The following is a 17,015-nucleotide window of genomic DNA, read 5'->3' on the forward strand; positions in this document are numbered from 1 at the left end:
GGAGGCAGAGGCAGGCGGATTTCTGAGTTCCAGGCCAGCCTGGTCTACAGAGTGAGTTCCAGGACAGCGAGGGCTATACAGAGAAACCCTGCCTTGAAAAAAAAATATTTATTTACCTATTTTATGTACATGAGTACACTGTAGCTGTCTTCAGACACACCAGAAGAGGGCATCCAACCCATTACAGATGGTTGTGAGCCACCATGTGGTGACTGGGAATTAAACTAGGACCTCTGGGAATTAAACTCAGTCAGTGCTCTTAACGGCTGAGCCATCTCTCTAACCCCAAGAAATCTTATATCAATCCAAAAATAAACAATAACAATAAATTTGTTTTAGATTAACTTATCTTTTATCATTATATGGTATCTTGCCTGTGTATATGTCTGCGGGCCACTTGCATGCCCTGTAGCTATGGAGGATAGAAGAGGGCATTAAAGTACCTGGATCTGGAGTTACATGAGTACTGGGAATTAAACCCATGTTTAGTTTCCTACATTTAAACCCTCTACAAGATCAGCCAATGTTCATCACTGCGGAGCCATGTCTCTAGCCTCAGATTTATTGATCTTATTTTACGTGTATGAGTGTTTTGCCTACATGTATGTATGTGCACCATGTGCATGCCTGGAACCCTCAGAGGTCAGTCAGAAGAGGATACTGGACTCCTTCCAGGGTAGTTAAGGTGACTGTAAACCAACATGTGGGTGGTGGGAACCAAACTTGAATTCTCTGTAAGAGCAGTCAGTGCTCTTTACTGCTGAGTCATCTCTGCCCTGTCAATGATGTGTCTTTTTAATCACTTCATAATCTTTATTACTGTTGTTGTTGTTGTTGTTGTGTGTGTGTGTGTGTGTGTGTGTGTGTGTGTGAGCTCACTTGCCATGGTGAGCATGTGCCAGTCACAGGACAACTTTCCGGAAGTTCCCTCCTCCCACCATGGTATCTGGGGTCAAACTCAAGTCATCAGTCTTATGTGTCTTGTGCTTTTATCATTGAGCTATCTCACCAGCCGGCTCCCCGCCCTCCACCCTCCTGCCCACCATTTTAGTCTAATGCCATTTACCCAGCAGGCAGGGGAAGTGGATCAGTGGCTACTGAGGACCTATTTACCTGACAGGTACACATGGGGTTCTCATTCAAGTTTCACAAAATCACCTCATAGGCTGGGAGGTAGCTCTGGTATCGAGCGTGTGCTTAACATAAGGTCCCTGCTTCTGTTTCCAGCAAGAAGCTTGGGGCTGGGGGGAGGGAGTGGGAAGGGAAGCAGGTCACAGTGTAGCAACTGGAGCATTTGGATTAAGCAATTAGCAGTTATACTTATCATAAAGGCAATGGTCAGAAGTTCACGCACAGATGAGTCCTCGCAGAGAGTGATACACACTCAGTAGGGAGTGTCTTCTTTCATCATTTACTTTTGTTTGGCTTTTGAGGCAGAGTCTCACCACGTAGACCTGTTAGGCTTGGACGTCTCAATGTGGACCAGACTGGGCTCAAGCTCTCTGAGTTCCACCTGCCTCCCCAGTGCTGGGGTTAAAGTCGTGCACCAGCATACCTAGCGAGGAAGTGCTCTTTGAATTTTGATCTCTTCCGTTTGTGATATGATGTTATCTCTGCGGATGGCAAGGAGTCATGCGGATGGCAGCTGATGTCCGCCATGCTAAATAAACCACCACGGCAAGTGAATTCAGAGTACTTCCTCTGTGTGTCTCTCATTCTTCCTTCCTACTTATTTATTGGGACAGGGTCTGGATATGTAACCCAAGCTGGCCTCACATTCAGTTTTCCTGCTTCAGCCTCCCTAGTGCTGGGACTGTAGGCTTACACTACCACAACTGGTTTATTCAATGCATTTCTTTCTTTCTTTTTTTTTTATTATATTTATTATTTATTCATTGTATATAAGTACACTGTAGCTGTCTTCAGACACACCAGAAGAGGGTGTCAGATCTCACTATGGATGGTTGTGAGCCACCATGTGGTTGCTGGGATTTGAACTCCTGACCTTCAGAATAGCAGTCAGTGCTCTTAACCGCTAAGCCATCTCTCTAGCCCTATTCAATGCATTTCTTTTCTTTCTTTCTTTTTTTTTTTTTTATTGGTTTTTTGAGACAGGGTTTCTCTGTGTATCCCTGGCTGTCCTGGAACTCACTCTGTAGACCAGGCTGGCCTCAAACTCAGAAATCCACCTGCCTCTGCCTCCCAAGTGTTGAGATTAAGGGCGTCCACCACCACCGCCCGGCGACTCATTCACTCTTACATTAGAATAAATATGATTTTTATTTTATTTTATGATTCTCAGAAGAGGTTTGGTTTTCTTTCTTATGAAGCAAGCTTTTTTTCACATGGGCTTTGCTAACAAATCTGAATCAGGTGGAGGTGTTCAGTCCTTCTAGACTTCAGCAAAATTGATTCCTGACCACCTTGTGATGAATGGACCAGCTCATGCGAAAGTATGGCAAGCACAGGACCATCAAAGACACTTACTTCAGAAATGTTCCTGGTGGCAGCAACCTCTACTGTGTTCCAAATAGCAATAGTTCTTAGTGGCTTGTTGCAAATGCATCCAGTGTAGTGAGAGCAAAGAATCAACTGCAGGTGGCTCTGGCCCTTTTCGGCTCCACTGTTGGTTCTCTTAGTTTTGGTCATCCCAGATCCAAATGTTAATGCATTTTGGATTAACAGTGTTTTCTACTCACAATAGGATTATCCCACTGTGAACAGAGAACATCGGTACAATGATTACTCTTGTAGCATCTTCTATAACAGGAGAAAGGCAGGAGCATGGTGCATTCCTGTGATTCCAGTCAGTGCTCTGGAGGCTGAGGCAGGAGGATTGCTTGAGTTTAGAATTAGCTGGGCTATCTAGAGACCTTGTATCCAAAACACCAAAACAAAAAAGAAAAATGAAAATGTATACGACCAATAATAGTTTTTAAAAAGATAAAATGTTACATAGTAGGTAGGGAACATGGCTCAGTGGTCAAGGTCCCTGCTGTGTAAGCATGAGGGCCTGGGTTTGAATCCCTAGAACCCAAATAAAGCTGGGCATAGTATCTTGCATCTATAACCCCAGTGCTCCAATGTCAAGGTGGCAGCTACAGACTTTTCTGTTCCAAGAAGTCCAGTGCTAGCCTGGTCTGTGCAGTGGTGACACCTGAGAGACCTTGTCTAAACAGGATAGAAGGAGAGAACTGACATCTGCCTTGTTCCACGTGTGGATGTGGATGTGCACACACACACACACACACACACCAGATCAACTGGTGGTACACAACTTTAATCCTAGAACTCAGGAGGCAGAGGCAGGAAAAAATCTCTGAATTTGAGCCCAGCTTGGGCTACAGAGTGAGAGCCAGGATAGCCAGAGCTATACAGAGAAATCCTGTCTCGAAAAACCCAAAACAAACAAACCCCCAACTCTCCCAAAAAACAAACAAACAAAAACCCAAAACAAAACAACAAAGAATTATTTTTTTAAAGATTTATTTATTATTATAAATAAGTACACTGTAGCTGTCTTCAGATGCACCAGAAGAGGGGTGGTTGTGAGCCACCATGTGGTTGCTGGGATTTGAACTCAGGACCTTCAGAAGAGCAGTCGGTGCTCTTACCCGCTGAGCCATCTCACCAGCCCCAAAAACTTATTTCTAAAAAGAAAAAAGATATAGAGATTATTGGAACCACATCTTCTTGGGGAAATATAAAAACTCATCCTCCCACAGGGATCCTGACTCCTTGGTGCTACCTTACTGGCCCTCAAACGCACTGTTTGTAACTTCTGAGTCACAGATATAAAGAGGGACCTTTCACCTGTAACCTCTGAGTCACGGATATAAACAGGGACCTTTCACCATTTCTGAGTGGTTCAAGCTCTAGTTTTCCTCTGCTCCAAACAGAACAAACCTACACAGTGTCTTCAGTGACACCTGTAATGGGCTCCATTTCACATGTCACATGCTTCATTTGTCGAATGTTTACTGATGCCTGTTTTGTTCCAGAGACTTCTCTAGATATTAGGGATACAGAGGAGATCAAGTCAGGTTGGATCGTTCCAAGTAAAGGTGACGTTCTCTGGGTCAGTCTCAATTATCAGGTTTCCTCGTGCCCTCCTGAGCTCTGCCACAAACAAAGGTGCATTCATGGGTATTCCTCCCTCTCTGTTCTGTGGCTGTTCTGTTTGGACTCATTCCAATGCACACCAACCTGAGAAAGGCTGCTTGGTGTGTGGAAAGAGGAAAGCTGGGATATGCAAATTCCCTCTCCTCTCTGGATTTCATTTCTTCACTGGAAAGCACTGATTGGCAGAGCCCTCCGGCATCAGTTGGCCTGGCTGAATGACTTTTGACAAATCCTTTAATCTTTTTTCAGTTCATCCCTTCATCTATAAAGTTGGGATAAGACAGTTACATCCATAGCGTTGTAACAAGAATTGAGTGATATAGTCATTTTGAAAGGTTTAGTTTATGGGTCGGGTAGCTCATGCCTGTAATCCCTGAACTCTGCAGGCTGAAGTAGGATTGCTGTGATTTTGAGACCAGCCTGAGCTAGGGTGGTGAGCAGATTTCCAATTGGGACTATCCATGACTACTCTGCCTCGAGACAACTGAGGGAAGGGCTGGAGATGTAGCTTAGTAGAATAGAATATGTACTTGGGGAAGTCCTGAGTTCAATCCTTGTATTGCAGAAATCTGGCATGGTGGTACATGTCTGGAATTCCAGCTCTGAGGAGGTGGGAACTTGAGTTCAAGTTCACCCATGACTTCATAAAGAGTATGAGGCCAGCCTGGGCTACCTGAGGGTTTTTTTTGGTTTTGTTTTTCTGAGACGATGGATGTTTCTCTGTGTAGCCCCAGGTGTTGGACTAAAGGCATGTGCTACCATGCCCAGCCTGCTACTTGACTTTTATCATCAAAAGAAGGAGGAAGGAGAGGAGGTGGGGAAAAGAGGGAAGAAAAAAAGGGGTAAAGGTGCTTGCTGAACTAGACTGGCAACCTGAGTATAATCCTCAGAACCCACAGGGAGGGAGGAAAGAACGGACTCCACAAAGTAGGAGTCCTCAGGACTCCTCACGCAACTAAATGTAGAAAGAAAGCAAACAGATCTAGCTCAGCAAATATTAACTAGCAGCCTGGGACGCATAGCTCAGTGATAGTGTGCACCTTGAATGTCAGGTTGAAGGACCAGGGTTCAGTCCCCAGAACAACAAAACGTTAGCAAAGTGGTATGAAGCCTCGCTACTTTAAGCCCTGGATCCTTCTAGAGGTTTCAGTTGTTTTCATCCTCGTTGTACAATGATGGTTCTGCCCAGGGCCACAATGTAGCAAGAGCTCTGGACTTGGCTTGCTCATCATTTGTAGCTGTTGCAGGCCCATGGGTAGACTGGGTTAGGACCAGGCCAGGGAGGAGGGGTTGGGAGTGTTCAGAGATCAGAACATCATCTCTGCTCTGGAGAGCCCAGCCTCCATCCCCTCCTCCAGGTTCTAGAAAGGCTGATGGCTGTTTTCTTACTCCCTTCTGCTCCAACAGGTCATCTACAGTCTTCAGGAGGAGCAAGCCAGGCTCAGGATGAGGCTGCAGGAGCTGCAGCAGCTCAAAAGGGAGCGCACAGGCTCTTCCAGAGACAAGGTCAGGTGGGAACTGCCTTATTCCTGGGTAGAAAGGGGCGGAGGAGATGGCTCAGTGGCAAAGAACACTGCAGCTCTGGCAGAGGACACAGGTTCAGTTCCTGGCCCCTAGATGGGGCAACTCATAACTACCTGTAACTCCAGTTGCAGGAGAAACAACACCCTCTCCTGGCCTTGCATGGGTACCTGGACACACACACACACACACACACACACACACACAGATGCACATGCATATATGTAATTACTTATTTCCTCGCTATGTGACCTCAAGTACATTGTTTGAGCTCTTTGATCTGAGTTTTTTCATCTGTGAGGTGAAGTTACCTACCTCCCAGGCTTGTGCGAGGACAAGCCAAGAGCTTGTATGACAAGTGGCTGGTGTGACGTGCCTGTACCCACAAAACCCAGCTCTTCTATGAAGGCCTTCTGCACTGCACATCAGACAGAATTGGGGGGTACATTCTGCCCAGAAGGGAGCGGTGGGGGACCTCTCCTACTTTTCAAGGTTGTTACTTGCCTCCTTCTCCCAACCTTTAGATCCCATTCCCAGTGCCCGAAGTCCCTCTGGTATTCCAAGGCCAAACTAAGCAGGGCACACAAGTGCCCAAGTTCCTAGTTTCTAACTTGAAGATCTGCTGCCCTCTGCCTGGAGGTTCTGCTCTGGTCACCTTTGAGGACCCCAAAGGTTAGCCTTGGTGTGTGAAGAGATGTTTGGGGAAGGCTCAGAGGGGAGATCCTAAGGTTTCCCAATACTGACCCTGTCCCTCCACCCGCAGTGGTTGATCGGCTGCTACAACAAAAGGAACATAAAGTTGACATAGAGGACTGCCGGCTGCGGGTGCAGATCCAGCCCTTGGAGCTGCCTGTGGTGACCAACATCCAGGTGACAGAATGGCAGGGTCCTCCATGCAATAGGTGGTGGGATTCAGCATTTGGGTCCTATGGATGAGTGGGTCAGCTGAGCCTGCCCTGTCTTCTGCTAGGTGTCCAGCCGGCCGGATAGCCACAGGGTGCTAGTCAGTGGCTTTCCTGCTGGACTTAGGCTGAGTGAGGAAGAGTTGCTGGACAAGCTGGAGATCTTCTTTGGCAAGGCCAAGCACGGAGGTGGGGATGTGGAGACCCGGGAGATGCTGCAAGGAACCGTCATGCTAGGATTTGCTGATGAAGAAGGTAAGCAAGCGTCTTGCTGAGGAGGTAGGGGGCCAGGGTGCATGAGACTGGGGAAGAGAAGGCTCCAAGGCCACCTTCCCTGTCTCCCACAGTGGCTCAGCACTTATGCCAGGTTGGCCAGTTCAGAGTCCCACTAGGCCGGCAGCAGGCCCTCCTGAGGGTCTCTCCCTATGTGAGTGGGGAAATCCAGAAAGCTGAGGTAAGTGAAGGTGGGCTTGGGGAAGCATCTACTTGTCAGAGAGGGCTCAGTGCCCCCCCCCCCCCAACCTCTCTGGCCCGCACAGGAGCCTAAGCTCCCAGTCCCATCCCATATTTTTGTGGGATGTTCCTTGTTCCAACCTCTGCTCCCCACTGCCCTGCATTCCCATGAGCCCTTGCCATTCATTTCCTGTCTCCTTTTCTAGATCAAATTCCAGCAAGCACCTCATTCAGTGCTGGTGACAAATATTCCCGATGTCCTGGATGCCCAAGAGCTGCATGACATCCTGGAGATCCACTTCCAGAAGCCCACCCGTGGGGGCGGGGAGGTGGAGGCCCTGGTGGTCGTGCCTTCAGGGCAGCAGGGGCTGGCTGTCTTCACTTCTGAGTCAAGCTAGATCTGCATGTCCACCTGCTGGGGACTGAGACCACTTACCACCTAATACTACCAAGATCAGTGAAAGTACCAACCAGGTGTGATGTACTTCAAGATAGCTGAGGGAGAGGGCAGAACCCAGACCTTGGTACTGGCTTTCCATTGGCTCACTTTCTCTCCCCCCCCCTCCCAGATTTCTCTGTATATCCTGTGGTATTTTCTCTGTAGACCAGGCTGGCCTGGAACTCAGAGCTGCCTGTCTCTGCCTCCAACTGCTGAGATTAAAAGTGTGCACCACCGGGCTGGTGATAAGAGCACCAAGTGCTCTTCCAAAGGTCCTGAGTTCAAATCCCAGCAGCCACATGGTGGCTCACAACCACCTGTAATGAGGTCTGACTCCCTCTTCTGGAGTGTCTGAAGACACTACAGTGTAATTATTTACAATAATAAATAAATCTTTAAAAAAAAAAAAAAGTGACCGGGCACACCACCACCACCCACTCTCCAGGAACTCTCAGATACAACATCCAGTCAAGACTCAGGGTTTGGCTTTTTATTAACACAGACACAAAGGCAGCTGTGGTAATGGGGTGGGGGTTGGGGGGACACAAAAGCAGAAATCACACTTCCTACATGGAGGCCTCAATTAGACGACAAAGAGGCTGGGTCCTTCCCTCCACACCCCTTCTGACAGTGGCTGGAGTAAGAGCTCTCTCTAGTCCAAGCTCCGAAGCAGCAGGTATTCCCTCCTAGCCTCAAAGGTCCCCACTTTGGCACCAGTAGCCCTGGCCCTTTTAACCAGACCAGTAATTCCCTTGCCCAAGCTCCTCCTCCCCCACCAGTGTAAACAAAGTTTGGGGCTGAACAGCAGAGCTGCCTCCTCCCTAGATAGCAAAGGAAATGTGCTTGAATTCTCACTTTGGTCCTGGAATGAGACCTAGAGGTGTCTCCCAGAACTCTAGCTGATCCAGCCTTTCTTCTTCACCACTGACAGAGACAGGACAGGCCACACGGACCGCAGGAAAAGCAATTGATCCCCAGAGGCTGGAGCTGCCCTCTACCCCCCGCCCCTGACCCCTGGCACATACACAGATTTTTGGCAGTGTTGGACTGGGGAGGAGTAGGCCTCAGCTCCACCAGGACGAGGAAGGCACTGGGGAGAAGGGTGGAAAAGGAGCCAGAGATAGGGCTGCCCCTACACACACACACATATAAGCACAGGTTTTCCGATGCTAAGGCACTGAGACAAATCCAGAGACCTCAGTGAAGGGTGGGGTACCCAGTACCCCTCCCAGAGCGTGAGCTAGGGAGTCGGGCTGATTCCTGCCCTTGCTGTAGGGGGCAGCAAACTGGAGGTGGAAGAAGTCTAATTGTGCTTACAACACTGGGGACAGGAGACAAGGTTGGATACTGATCAAGTCCAGGGGTGGGCCTTGTTGGCCTGGGTTGCGTGGATACTATGGAGACACAGGTACATGCTGGACTCACTCACACAGATTAGTCCCACATCCTGAGCTGACACATAGATTCTTTGGGTGGGGGTGGGGCAGGAGGGAAGATGAGGCTTGAGGTGGAAGCACACAGGGTAGGATAGGGAGGGACTGGCTAACCTTGGCACAAAAGCAGCATGGCAGGCCCAGGGAGAGGGTGGGGGATGGGCAGGAAGCAGCCAGCCTCCTGCTGACCCTCCCTGTCCCCTTGGCAGGGCCCAGACATCCAAGTGGTCACTTCCCAACCTCTCCTGAGGGCAGGAAGGGGGAGGGAGAGCCCTGAGCAAGCTCAGAGCAGGGAAGCCATCATCAGCAAGAGACCTTTTCTGGGGGAGGGAGGGTTGAGCATCAGGACAGGGTGAAATGTGAGAGGCTGGTGGGCAACACTACAGGGCTTCCCATCGGCTCCCTTCCCGGCTCTCCAGGGCCCTCAGCCGCTGGCCCTAGGTCTCCTTCTCAGGCCCGGGCACCAGGACCACTTTGCCTATGTTTTTCTTCTCCTGCATCTGCTTCATGGCATCGGCCACCTGGAGAGAAAGAGAAGACCATTCCTGATGCTGCCTGCCTGCCCCACCTCACAGCTAATCAGAGCTAATCTGGCCCTGATCCTCTCCGGGGGGCCTGGGCTCTTAGCCCTCCTGTTGCCACCAGGCTTACCTTCTCAAAGGGCCAGACTGAGTCAATTCGAGGTTTGATGTGGCCCTGATTGTACAGAGCCAGGAGGCGGGCAACCACGCTACTGACAAGCTCCACCTCACCGTCCAGGTAGCCCAGGTGGAAGCCACATACAGCTCGGTTAGCCTGCAGCAGCTGCAGAGCTGTCACACTGAACTGATTCCACCAGGTGCGGGCCATGGCCATCAGGTTCCGCTTGGGGCCCGTCAGCACATTAGCCATTCCTAAGGGACAGAGTGACATGTCCTGTGATCCAGCTGCCAGGTACATCTCTGTGTGTCTGAATCCAGGTCTGCCTAGTTCCTTGATCTCCTTGTTAACACTCAATACAAGGACAATCCTGGAATTCAGGATTAGGCCCAAAATAATTGTTTGTACACACACACACACACACACACACACACACACACACACACACAGCCTTTGAGATGGTGTTGGCTTTATGCCAAGTTTGGCAACAAAGTTGCCTTGGGACCCACATGATGGAAGAAGAGAATGGAACTATTTCCTGCCAGTTGTCCTCTGAATCCCACATATGCACCATGGCACCTTTATACACACACACAATAAATAAACATTAAAAAAACACACAGCCAGGCAGGCAGTTGGTGGTGCACACCTTTGATCCCAGGCAAACCTCTGAGTCTGAGGCCAGCCTGATCTACAGATTAAGTTCCAGCACAGCCAAGGCTACATACACAGAGAAACCCTGTCTCAAGAAAGGAAAACAAAGAAAACAAAGCAAAAACAACAACAACAAGATTATAACACACAAGGGCTGAGGATGTAGCTGTGTCGGAATGGTTGCCTGCCCTGAACTAAGTAAGTCAGGTGGATGTGTGCTGGGAGCCTGAATCTCACCATTTGGGAAGCAGAGACAAGATGAGAAATTTGAGCTCATCCTTGACTATCCAGTGGGTTTGAAGCCAGCATTCTATACTGAAACCTTACCTCAGAAAACAAACAAACAAATAGAACTAGAGAGCCAATGTAGTCATAGTACACAATTTAAATTCTAGTATTTGGGAGAGAGAGGCAGGTGGATCGCTACGAGTTCCAGGCTAGCTAGAGCTATGTAGTGAGGATCCTGTCTCCCCCTATCCAAAAAAAGGGAAGAAAATCAGACATGGTGCCATATTCCTGTCACCTCAGCACTCAGGACACGAAGGTTGGAGAGGGAAGAATCAGGAGCCCTTGGTAGAGAAAGAGAGCGCACGTGCTCTCCCAAAATTGCTCTCATATTTATATTTACATTTTTTTGTGTAAAGTAGGTTTTAAAATAAATATCCAGCTTGCCCAAGAAGCCCAGGTGGTGCTGCAGGAAGCAGGCGGACTGATTGGGTTTACATCAGAAATAATCCCCAAATAGGAACACAGAATTACTATGAGTCACGAGACTTAGGAAAGAGAGTGTGTGGCTATCACCCAGGGGCAGCAATCTCATTCAAATATCCAGGACCCTTCCAAACCCCGACCTCCTTGTAGAGCTCTGGACTCTCCATTTCTTCCTTATTCAAAAGCTCAGGCCCCTGTATCTGTATCCCACCCTATTGGTGGGATTTTCTACCTATTAATTATTATGAATTGGTCCCATCCTCCTGCCCTATGCAACTTCTCTGCATTTGATAGAGAACCAACAACTCACCGTAAGTGACAACTTTGCCCATGGGTTTGAGGAGGTGGTAGCCCTTGGCCGTGTCCGACCCACCCAGAGGGTCCATGACGATGTCTACTCCTGTCAAAGAGTAAGATCCAGGGGGACAACCCATTAATATCCACAGATCTAGAGACTCCTCAGTCCATCTCCCTGTGCTGTGCCGACCTCCCCAATTCCAGGCCCTGCCCCCACCTTTCGGGGAGATCTTTTTGATCTCATCCACATAGTCAGTTGTGTGATAGTCGATAGGGTGTGTGACCCCATTCTCCTTCAGCACCTCATGCTTGCTGGCGGAGGCTGTTCCAAATACTGTCACGTTCTCCACGGTGCGGCACAACTGCAGGGCTGCCATGCCCACGCCACCTGCAGCAGAAGTGGACACAGAGTCACTTAGGGGCTTTGTCAGTCAGTCCATTACTTTCACTGTGCCTTAGTTCCTTCTGGGGGCCCATGTTCAAATTCCACAAAGGAGAACCGGAGAGACAGAGACTGGACAGGAGATGGTATGTGGTGTGGGGGTGAGAGCATGCTGCTAAGCAGAGCTGGCTGGACCTGGTGTCTAAATGTTACCACGGCAACTATACTGCAGAGGCCTCTAGGCTCAACAGGCCAGGCAGTCTGGTGTTGCTATGACAACAAACCAGATAGGCTACAGAGAGGGGCCTGGAAGGGAAATCAGGTCGGGTGAAAAAAAAAAAAAGGAAGGGACCTGTCACCTGCAGCCATGTGTACCAAGACGCTGTGGCCCGGTCGTAGGTTGCCAAAGTCAAAGAGAACCATGTAGGCGGTGATATAATTGACCAGCAAGGCAGCAGCTTCCTCAAAGGTCATGGCCTCAGGCATCAGGAAAGTCTGGGCTGATGGCACAGTTACTTCCTCCTGCCACATCCCTGACCGGTTCAACACCATCACCCGATCCCCGGCCTAAACAAAAAAAGGAAAAATGTCACGTGATTACTCATTCATTTACCCACAGGTGCCTTACCGACCTCTGCCATGTCCTAATCCCTTGGAGGTGAAGTAGCAGATGCGGCTGGATGTAGCATTAACAGCATCATCTTCTGAGTGTTTATGGAGTGCTTCATAGGGAAGCATTCAACCGGTCCTCATAGCAGCTCTGGGTTGCCCTTATCTCCACATAGCAGATCATATACTTCATTATTGTGTAAGATCCCTGAACACAAGAAACTTACAGTTGGGGCAAGCGTAACTATTGTTAAAGACAGCAAGCTGCTTTGATTACAAAAGTGGGCACCACCATTTTAGTGACAGCACAGCCATGAGCAAATGAAAGTTATTTAACCAGTTTTCTCATCTGCAGGAGGGGAACTTTAAGATCTCTAATTAGGAAAAAACAAAACTCAAGTGATAGTACAACGTATATCATATAGTTACTACTTAGCCATGTTAGCTAGAAATAATGACAATAACAACAGCAAGGAGAGGAAGCCAGCAAATAACGGTAGAGAGAGGACTGCATAGAGCAAGGGCCACACCACGGTGTAGGTAAATGTGCCTGAGTTGTAAACAGTAAATGGCTGGGTGTGAACAGCCCAGGGGTCTTCTTCAGTTGTATATAGGCTCACGCTAGCAGCCCCCCCCCAAAAAAAACCACAACTCAGACATGATACACAAGCGTGATGCTCAAGAAGGGCAACCCATTCCAGCCACAAGGAAAAGGCGCTGTCTTTCACTCCTAGTCGCTTGCATGAGGGTCTCTCTGCAGGAGGCAAGGGACAAAGGCCAAAGAATCTCTCTAGTTTAGCAACTAACTGTGCAGGAGGAGGTGGGTAATCTGGTCAGCAATGAGTCCTCCTGGCTCTCTGAAGACCCACACAGAGAGAAGTGTGGGTGCTGTCCTAGACAGTCAGGGATCGTCTTAGCTTCTTACAGGGCATTTAGGATCCACAGGGTAGGAGAATGAGACCCCTACACGGGCCCTTTTACATGTCATCAAGTCCCCACATTCCACTGAAGAGGACACCTTTTATGTGAGTTTGGGGAAAGAGCCTCAAACTCAAATCCAGAAGACACAGTAAGCAAGTGAAGACAGCTAACAACAGAGCACTAAACCAGTGGGACCGCTAGCCAGTCACAGATGTAATCTAGAACAAGTATCACTTAATCTGGCTCATACCTAACCTTTAGCCCTCAGGTCCATGACCCCTCCCCAACTCAGCCACCAGGAGGGTGGGAAAGCCCTCCCCATAGAATCTAGGCTCCAAAGTAGATTCTTGCCCAAGGCAGGAAATCCTGTATTTACCAGGCGGAAAGTGTGGGGAGGAGTGGATAGATGGGTGGCCTTCAGCAGTAACACGAACTATTAACTTCCCCTTCCACCCCCTACCCTCCAAAGTCCTTTTAGCACCATCCAAGAGTAGGATTATTTCTAAGTCAGGGCAAGGGTGTGACCACAGCTGGATTCGTGAGGAGAAGCTGTTTTCATGTTCAACAAATGCAGCAAAAGAGCAGCTTCTCGTGAAGGTGCTGGATTTGAAAAGAAACTCCTGAACACATGATATAAAGAGGCCTCAATCGAGATCTCTCAGAAAGCTGGTCATCTGTAAGTCTCATGTGGCCAAGGTTATGGCTGCGATTAATGATAAACGAGAAAGAGACCGGCAAAGCTGGGCCAACCTGCTCAAGGTGCCACACCTCCCTACCCTAGTCCAAATGGGCCCCACCTGGATTTCAGAGGCTGGGGTCCTCTGAAAGGGAGGAGAAGGGGTTTTGGTTGGAAGTTCCCAAGGGTAGCCCTGGGTCGTGGCCTGCTCGCTGAGTCACCGAAGAGATGGAGTTGCAGTCACGAGAAAGCAAGCCCAAGACAAAGATGGGAGACTGATCCCGCCTCCCCCACGGCAAATACCCGAGTAGTAGCGTAAGGCCCGTGGCGGTGGGGGAAGCCAGCCATGATGGGTGTGTCCCCTTTGGCCCAGCTCGGGGAGGGGCCGTCATACACCCCCATACACCACGGGGCTGCATGTGACTAGCGCTCTGGCACGGCCTCTGCGCCTCCGCCTAACCCCATCTACATAGCTTCTCAAAGCTCCCTCGGGAGGGAAAGGGGGAGCTAACCACCACTCAGAGTCACAGACCACAACTGCCCCGGGAGTGTTTAGTGGGCAGGGGTACAGGTGTGGTTTTACTAGGGGAGGGGGCGAGCAGGTCATCCTGCGCATGCGCCTGGGCGCCTTATTGTTTTCCCCCCAACTCCGCTTGGGGCGGCGGCCACTACTAAAAAAAAGCTTTGGGAAGGGGCAATATCACTGTGGCCAGTTCCTAGGAAATCCTTTTCCCAGGAGCCTCAAGACATAAATTGCTTTCCATGTGTTCCAGGTTTAGCCCACCCGCGTCCCTGCTGGCTTCCCGGGCCGGCCACACCCCCGGCACGCGCCCACTCCTGCCCTGCCGCCGCTCACCTTACGGTCGCCGACGCCCTCGCCCACTGCCACCACGACACCGGCGCCCTCCATGCCGGGGGTGACCGGCAGGGGCGGCAGCCGGTCGTACAGCCCTTGGCGGCCCATGAGGTCGGCGAAGTTGAGCCCGCAGGCTCGCACGCGCAGCGTCAATTGACCCGGACCCGGGGCCGGGGGCGCCGCCGGCCGGCTCTGCAGCTTCACCTTATCGTAGCCACCGAAGCCGGTGAGTACCAGGCAGCGCAGCGGCGGCGCCGAGGCGGATGCCGACGCTTCGGGGGCCGGGGGCGGCTGCGGGTCGCTTGCCACCTCGACTGTCGCGGGCTGCGAAGGCTCACCCTCCCCGGCTCCGGTCCCCGCCCCGGCCTCGGCTGTCGCCGCCACCGTGGCCGCCTCGGCTGTCGCCGCCACCGTGGCCGCCTCGGCTGCCTCCCTCTCTGCGGACATGGCTAGACTCCCGACGTGCGTTCCCAGCTGTACAGAACCGGTGCACAGCTGGGGAGGGCGGGACACGCGTCAGGAAGAGCGCAGGCTGCGGACACCAGTGGGTGGGCGGGGCCTTGTGGGGGGGTGGAGCTTCGCGGGCCGACTTAAAGGGCCAGGCCCTCTGCTGACCGAGCTGCGAGGGCGCGAAAGGACTAGCGGGGCAGGTGGAGGGTGGTGGTATGGATGTGCGTGTGACTGATAAGCGTAAGGAGATTCTGGGGCATGCCGAGTCTAAGACTTGATTTATTCGTAAAAGGCCTTATACGAGTTAGAAGTTGTCGTGGCACACAGTCTGAAGGATAATTTAAGAAATCTGAGTTTATAATCAGATTTGGGGAGCTAGCTAACCACCTGTGGATCAGACTCCGGTGAAATTGTGCCTCAGGTTTAATTCTACGGTTTAGTAATAAGCAGACTTCATTCACTGTGTTCTTGCAGTGGCAAACGACAATTATGTGAACCTCTAAGACAGGGTCTCACGATTTAGTCGTGTCTGGCCTGGAGCCTAGAACCTGCCATGAATACAAGGCTGGCCTTGAACTCGCAGAGATCAGCCTGTCTCTGCGTCCCGAGTTCTGTGGTTAAAGGCTTGTACCACCACCTCCCTTTTTTTTCTCACTCTTTTCCTTTTGTTGGTCTTGAGGATAGAGCCCAGAGCTTGATGAATGTAGCTCTGCTCCTGAGTTAACATCTCTAACTTAAACTTAAGAGTTTTAGGTGTTAGTGCTGTGTGTCTGTTTACTTTCTGTAAAATAGTGATGATATTGTGTGCTTTAGTTACCTTTACACGGTTATTCAAAACGAGATAACATCAAAACGAACATCTTAGACTTAAGGGTTTTTTTTGTTTGTTTGTTTTGAGACAGGATTTCTCGAAGGCATGCAGCAGCACCATGCCCGGCTAAGGAAGAATTTTTTTTCATTTATGTATGTATTTATTATTTATTCATTCATTCACTTTACATCTCAATCACAGTCCCCCTCCTCTCAGCCCTCCAAGCCCCTTTCTCCATCTTCCTCTAGGCAAAAGATGTCAGGCAAATGGCGATTTGATTATTGTTAGTCTGAAATGAGGCTGAAATTGGCTTTAGGGGGGTTAGCTCTGGCCCCAGCTTAGCTGTCAGTCGGTTCTAGCTTTCCCTTTGCTCTTTCTACCAAAACATCCACCAGAGGACGCAAAAGCTCCCCTAAAACTTTCCACTCAGTACTTGGCGAGAGGAACTTAGTCCACGCTCCTTGGTTGGTCACAGGCCTAGATCCCGCCACCCGTCGTTAGGGAGATGGAAAGCTATGATGTCACTAACGTAGGGTGGGAGTGCTAGGGTCCGTACGTCCATTTCCCCAAGCTCTGCCTGCACCCGGGAGTGGAGGAGGGAGACAAAAAATCAAAAATCCTCCCTTTCCTAACATCTCACGCCCCCATGCGTTCGGGAAATAGATTGCGGCCGCCGCGCGTGGCCGCCGCACTAGCACACCTGCGTGCGCGCGTGGGCACACAGAAGGCTCCGGCCTTGCGCTTGTGTATGTAGCTTCTTCGCAGCCGACCCTTTAGAACTTCGCCCTCGGTCCGGGGGCCCCGCCTCCACAACCGAGGAACTTAAAGAAACCGGGCTCGCTGGCCACAAACCCTCAGGCGCTCCCGGGGTCACAGCTGCGCGCTAGAGCCTGACTCGCCCTCCTCGCCCCCACCGCCCTCCTCCCAGGCCCCGCCCCTCCAAGGCCCCGCCCCTCGGCTGTGCGGGTGGGAGGCGGGGCCAGAGGTGCGGCCCGCGGGCTAGGGGCGGGGCGGAGGGGGCCCGCAGCCCCGGGCGGGGGCTCGGCGCGGGCCCGCGAGATGCCGGTGTCGGCGGCCCGAGAGGCTGCAGCTGCAGCGGCGGGGGAGGAGGCGGCAGAGGCGGCGGCTGTGCCCGGGAG

The 17,015-nt window shown here is 50.8% G+C and overlaps 3 protein-coding genes and 1 long non-coding RNA gene across 4 annotated transcripts in view; 3 read left to right on the forward strand and 1 right to left on the reverse strand.

Moving 5' to 3' along the window:
• The window catches only part of Ifi35 (interferon induced protein 35), a 10,145-nt gene extending 2,677 nt beyond the window's left edge, over positions 1 to 7,468 (forward strand). Inside the window, exons 2-7 of the mRNA XM_031351731.1 lie at positions 5,530 to 5,628; positions 6,168 to 6,315; positions 6,407 to 6,513; positions 6,614 to 6,800; positions 6,893 to 6,999; positions 7,205 to 7,468. Of these exons, the coding sequence (XP_031207591.1) occupies positions 5,530 to 5,628; positions 6,168 to 6,315; positions 6,407 to 6,513; positions 6,614 to 6,800; positions 6,893 to 6,999; positions 7,205 to 7,396 (840 nt within the window). The 3' untranslated portion in view covers positions 7,397 to 7,468. The remainder of the gene's footprint in view (positions 1 to 5,529; positions 5,629 to 6,167; positions 6,316 to 6,406; positions 6,514 to 6,613; positions 6,801 to 6,892; positions 7,000 to 7,204) is intronic.
• Positions 7,469 to 7,912: 444 nt separating this feature from the next.
• Positions 7,913 to 15,142, reverse strand: Vat1 (vesicle amine transport 1). Its single transcript, XM_031352908.1, has 6 exons — positions 14,616 to 15,142; positions 11,913 to 12,120; positions 11,389 to 11,559; positions 11,185 to 11,274; positions 9,522 to 9,763; positions 7,913 to 9,391 (listed from the first exon to the last, which is right to left on the reverse strand). Exons 1-6 carry the CDS (start codon positions 15,060 to 15,062, stop codon positions 9,308 to 9,310), a joined length of 1,242 nt encoding a protein of 413 aa, XP_031208768.1. The 5' UTR covers positions 15,063 to 15,142; the 3' UTR covers positions 7,913 to 9,307.
• Positions 14,161 to 16,028, forward strand: LOC116077999. Its single transcript, XR_004113393.1, has 3 exons — positions 14,161 to 14,330; positions 14,533 to 14,841; positions 15,968 to 16,028. It is a non-coding gene; the product is annotated as an uncharacterized LOC116077999 (long non-coding RNA).
• Positions 16,029 to 16,851: 823 nt separating this feature from the next.
• Positions 16,852 to 17,015, forward strand: part of Rnd2 (Rho family GTPase 2) — a 14,940-nt gene continuing 14,776 nt past the window's right edge. Inside the window, exon 1 of the mRNA XM_031354073.1 lies at positions 16,852 to 16,959. The gene's annotated coding sequence lies outside the window, so the exon portion shown is untranslated. The remainder of the gene's footprint in view (positions 16,960 to 17,015) is intronic.

This window comes from Mastomys coucha, unplaced genomic scaffold (genome assembly GCF_008632895.1).
Source record: "Mastomys coucha isolate ucsf_1 unplaced genomic scaffold, UCSF_Mcou_1 pScaffold5, whole genome shotgun sequence".
Classification (NCBI taxonomy): Eukaryota; Metazoa; Chordata; class Mammalia; order Rodentia; family Muridae; genus Mastomys; species Mastomys coucha.

Coding starts and splice junctions, on each gene's coding strand:
- Vat1 (XM_031352908.1), bottom strand. CDS start 15,062: ATGTCCGCAGAGAGGGAGGCAGCCGAGGCGGCCACGGTGGCGGCGACA. Junction 11,560..11,912: donor CTTGGTACACATGGCTGCAG/GTGACAGGTCCC, acceptor CTTCTGCTGCAG/GTGGCGTGGGCATGGCAGCC. Junction 9,392..9,521: donor CAGTCTGGCCCTTTGAGAAG/GTAAGCCTGGTG, acceptor CTTTCTCTCCAG/GTGGCCGATGCCATGAAGCA.